General features: G+C 32.1%; 1 protein-coding gene across 1 annotated transcript; it reads left to right on the forward strand.

Moving 5' to 3' along the window:
• Nucleotides 1–310: 310 nt before the first annotated feature.
• Nucleotides 311–1,920, forward strand: LOC120526541 (trace amine-associated receptor 4-like). Its single transcript, XM_039749704.1, has 2 exons — nt 311–1,280; nt 1,859–1,920. The coding sequence occupies exons 1-2, from the start codon at nt 311–313 to the stop codon at nt 1,918–1,920; spliced, it is 1,032 nt and encodes a 343-aa protein (XP_039605638.1).
• The last annotated feature ends 1,174 nt before the right edge of the window (nt 1,921–3,094 follow it).

Genomic DNA, 3,094 nt, shown 5'->3' on the forward strand with positions numbered 1-3,094 from the left:
GTGTTAAAATATTGAATGCTATATTGAAGCAGGTCATAAATGGATCATGTTTATTGTACAGTATCACTTTTCTTTGGTAATACCACATGCAATCTTGCTATTCCAGTTGCAACTTCTTTAAAAAATATTTAATTTTTACAAGCATACATAATCATGACTTTGCTCAGAATAAATGTGGGCATTTATGTTATATACCTGTATACTAACATATGTCATGTATGTTCTTTTCATTTTAGCTTTCTTTTGATTATGCATGTGTAAATAATCTTCTTAGTAATTCATCACATGCGAACAATCTAGGATATTTGCCATGGAAGAAGTTGAATATTGCTTCAAAAATGTGAACAACTCCTGTATAAAGGTTTCCAGATCATTGGGGGTTAGAGCTGCAATGTATGTAATCCTTGTGTCAATTACAATCATCACTATTTGTGGAAATCTGATTGTAGTAATATCCATAACTCATTTTAAACAGCTGCATTCACCAAATAATTTCCTCGTCTGCTCCCTGGCAACAGTTGACTTTTCACTGGGAATATGTGTGTTGCCTTTTGCTATTATGAGAACAGTTGAAACATGCTGGTATCTTGGGCCAGTTTTCTGTCAGTTCTTACTATGTATTGATAATTTGCTTTCATGTGCTTCGATTTTCCACTTATGCTTCATTGCTATTGATCGGTATTATGCAGTGTGCAGTCCTCTAACCTATACAACAAAGGTCACATTTAGAGTGGTTTACATATTTATAGGTATTGCATGGATACTTCCAGTTATATTTAGCTTTGGTTTAATTTACACAAAAGCCAATGTTCAAGGTATTGAAGAATTGGTTGTGATTTTGTCTTGTGAAGGTGGTTGTATATTAATGTTCAATAAAGTATGGGCTGTACTGGTATCAACAGTATTTTATGTTCCATGTGTGATTATGATATTCATTTACACAAAAATCTTCTCTGTTGCAAGAAGACAAGCCAGAATGATAAAAAATATGGAAGACAAAATTTCTATAGAAGAAAAAAAGAGGAGAGAGAATCAAAAACGAGAACAAAAGGCCGCTAAAACACTTGGAGTAATTGTTGGGGTTTTTTTACTTTGTTGGCTCCCTTATTTTATTGATGCTCCTATTGATGTATTTATCAATTTTGCAACTCCGACCGTTGTATTTGATAGTTTTGCCTGGTTTGGATATGTCAATTCTGCCTTTAACCCATTGATATATGCCTTTTTTTATCCTTGGTTTCGAAAAGCCCTTAAACTTCTGGTAACATGCAAAATACTGAGTCAAAATTCATCAAAGGTTAGATTGTATAATTGACAGAACTATCATCTTCTTTATGACTATGTAAGCACATTATTTTTGAAGGACCACTATAGAAAATTTGAGTAGTTTTCTGAAATCAGCACGACGGACACTTTTGGCTTTAATGATAAAAATTGTGGATTACTATGACAAATAGTGTATTTATGACAACATATGTGAAATCAAAGATACAAATACAGTATAATCTTAACCATAAAATTCAAAGATTTTGGAATTCCCTATAAAAATACCATTAAGGATTTGAAATTCAAATGTTCGTCTTTAAACTGAAATATAATGGTATCTGATGGCACCTTGTATAGATCCAGTACAGTCAGAGTTACAACATAGTGCCTTTTTTCCTAAAAAATACAGTTAACCAAGTAACCTTTATGCATTAGAAGAGTAAGACTGAGAGTGACAGAGTATGGTTGGTGTGCATCTTTCTTCTTTTTGCAATATGCAATATAAAATATGTTGATTATTTTTTTCATCTTTGTGTTCATCAGCCAGGCTGTACTGTAAAATGCTAACTTTGCATAAGATTAATTCATATAGGAGGACATTCTACTACTGTACACACATTAAAAAATAAGCTCTATGAAGGACCTGATCTCTAAAGTTTAATTTGTTATGATACATTCACTGGAAGAAGCCCAGAGAACTATACCTGTAGAAATCTGGTTTTATCTCTCCTTCTTTATCTGCATCTGCATTCTATTAAGCTTATTAACAAAATTGCTGTACATCAGCTTATTCTGAATCATACCTGTGTAACATTCCTATGCTGAGCATTTCAATCTAAAATGGGTTTAATGTAAGAACTGTACAGAGATTTTTGATTTAGTAATTCTGTATCAGCTTTTAAATTTTATTTCAAACTATTTGATATGTCTAAAATAGAAGAAGAGAATTTCAACTAATTCAAAAGTCATTAAAGTCTAAAACAAAAAAGCTGTAGCTTGTTTAGAAATCTTTTCTTTTGATTATGTAACCTTTATTGCATGTATTTTACTACCCAGCTATCATCTATGATATGATGGTCAGGTATCAAAGTGTTTGAAAAGTCACAGGGAGAAGATGAAGCACAGAAAAAATCGGCCTGTCATTTTATTATGCAGAAGAAACCCAGAAAATAAACCTAGAAAATAAATTCTTCTGCTAGTTTGAAAGCTAAAATGACATGTACTTTTCTTTCCCATTTCTTTGTACAGATTTTATCATTTGTACTAATTTTATGTCCGATTATTACAGACAGTTTCTACTAATCACTATGGATTTACATCCTTAAAAGAACTTGTTTGGTTTTACAGAATTGTATTTTGTATGAAAACTGGCTTAGTTGAAGTTTTAATATCAAAGAGTCATATATTTAATAAAATAAAACACCAAAGCCAGTGCCAGCTGCCACACTCTGTTCACCCTATTTATGCTAAATGTTGCTGAGTGTAGATTTGATGGCTCACAGGGTATTATGCACTACACTATTTGGTAAATTATCCATGTACCAGTAATTCTCAGTGTGAAGAAATGTTTTCTCATATTAGTGCAGAATTTGCTCTTAACCAGCTTCCATCTGTGCCAGTGAGGAACATTACTAATTCTATTCATAACATGAAGCACTTCTAGCTTGACATATCTTAATTTACATTTGCTTAAGCTGAAAAGAATCGGTTTTTCGATTATTTTTCCTTTATATCTCCTACATAGTAGTCCTGGAATCAATATCATTACTCTTCTCTGCATTTTCTCTAGTACTGTTTCACCCTTTTTAGCATTAATAAACCACACCAT

This window comes from Polypterus senegalus, chromosome 3 (assembly GCF_016835505.1).
Source record: "Polypterus senegalus isolate Bchr_013 chromosome 3, ASM1683550v1, whole genome shotgun sequence".
NCBI classification, from domain to species: domain Eukaryota; kingdom Metazoa; phylum Chordata; class Cladistia; order Polypteriformes; family Polypteridae; genus Polypterus; species Polypterus senegalus.

What these genes read in the sequence shown, in the direction of transcription:
- LOC120526541 (XM_039749704.1), top strand. Translation starts at nt 311, where the DNA reads ATGGAAGAAGTTGAATATTGCTTCAAAAATGTGAACAACTCCTGTATA. An exon ending in GGTAACATGCAAAATACTGA is followed by an intron (nt 1,281 to 1,858) that starts GTCAAAATTCAT and finishes TAATTCATATAG; the next exon opens with GAGGACATTCTACTACTGTA.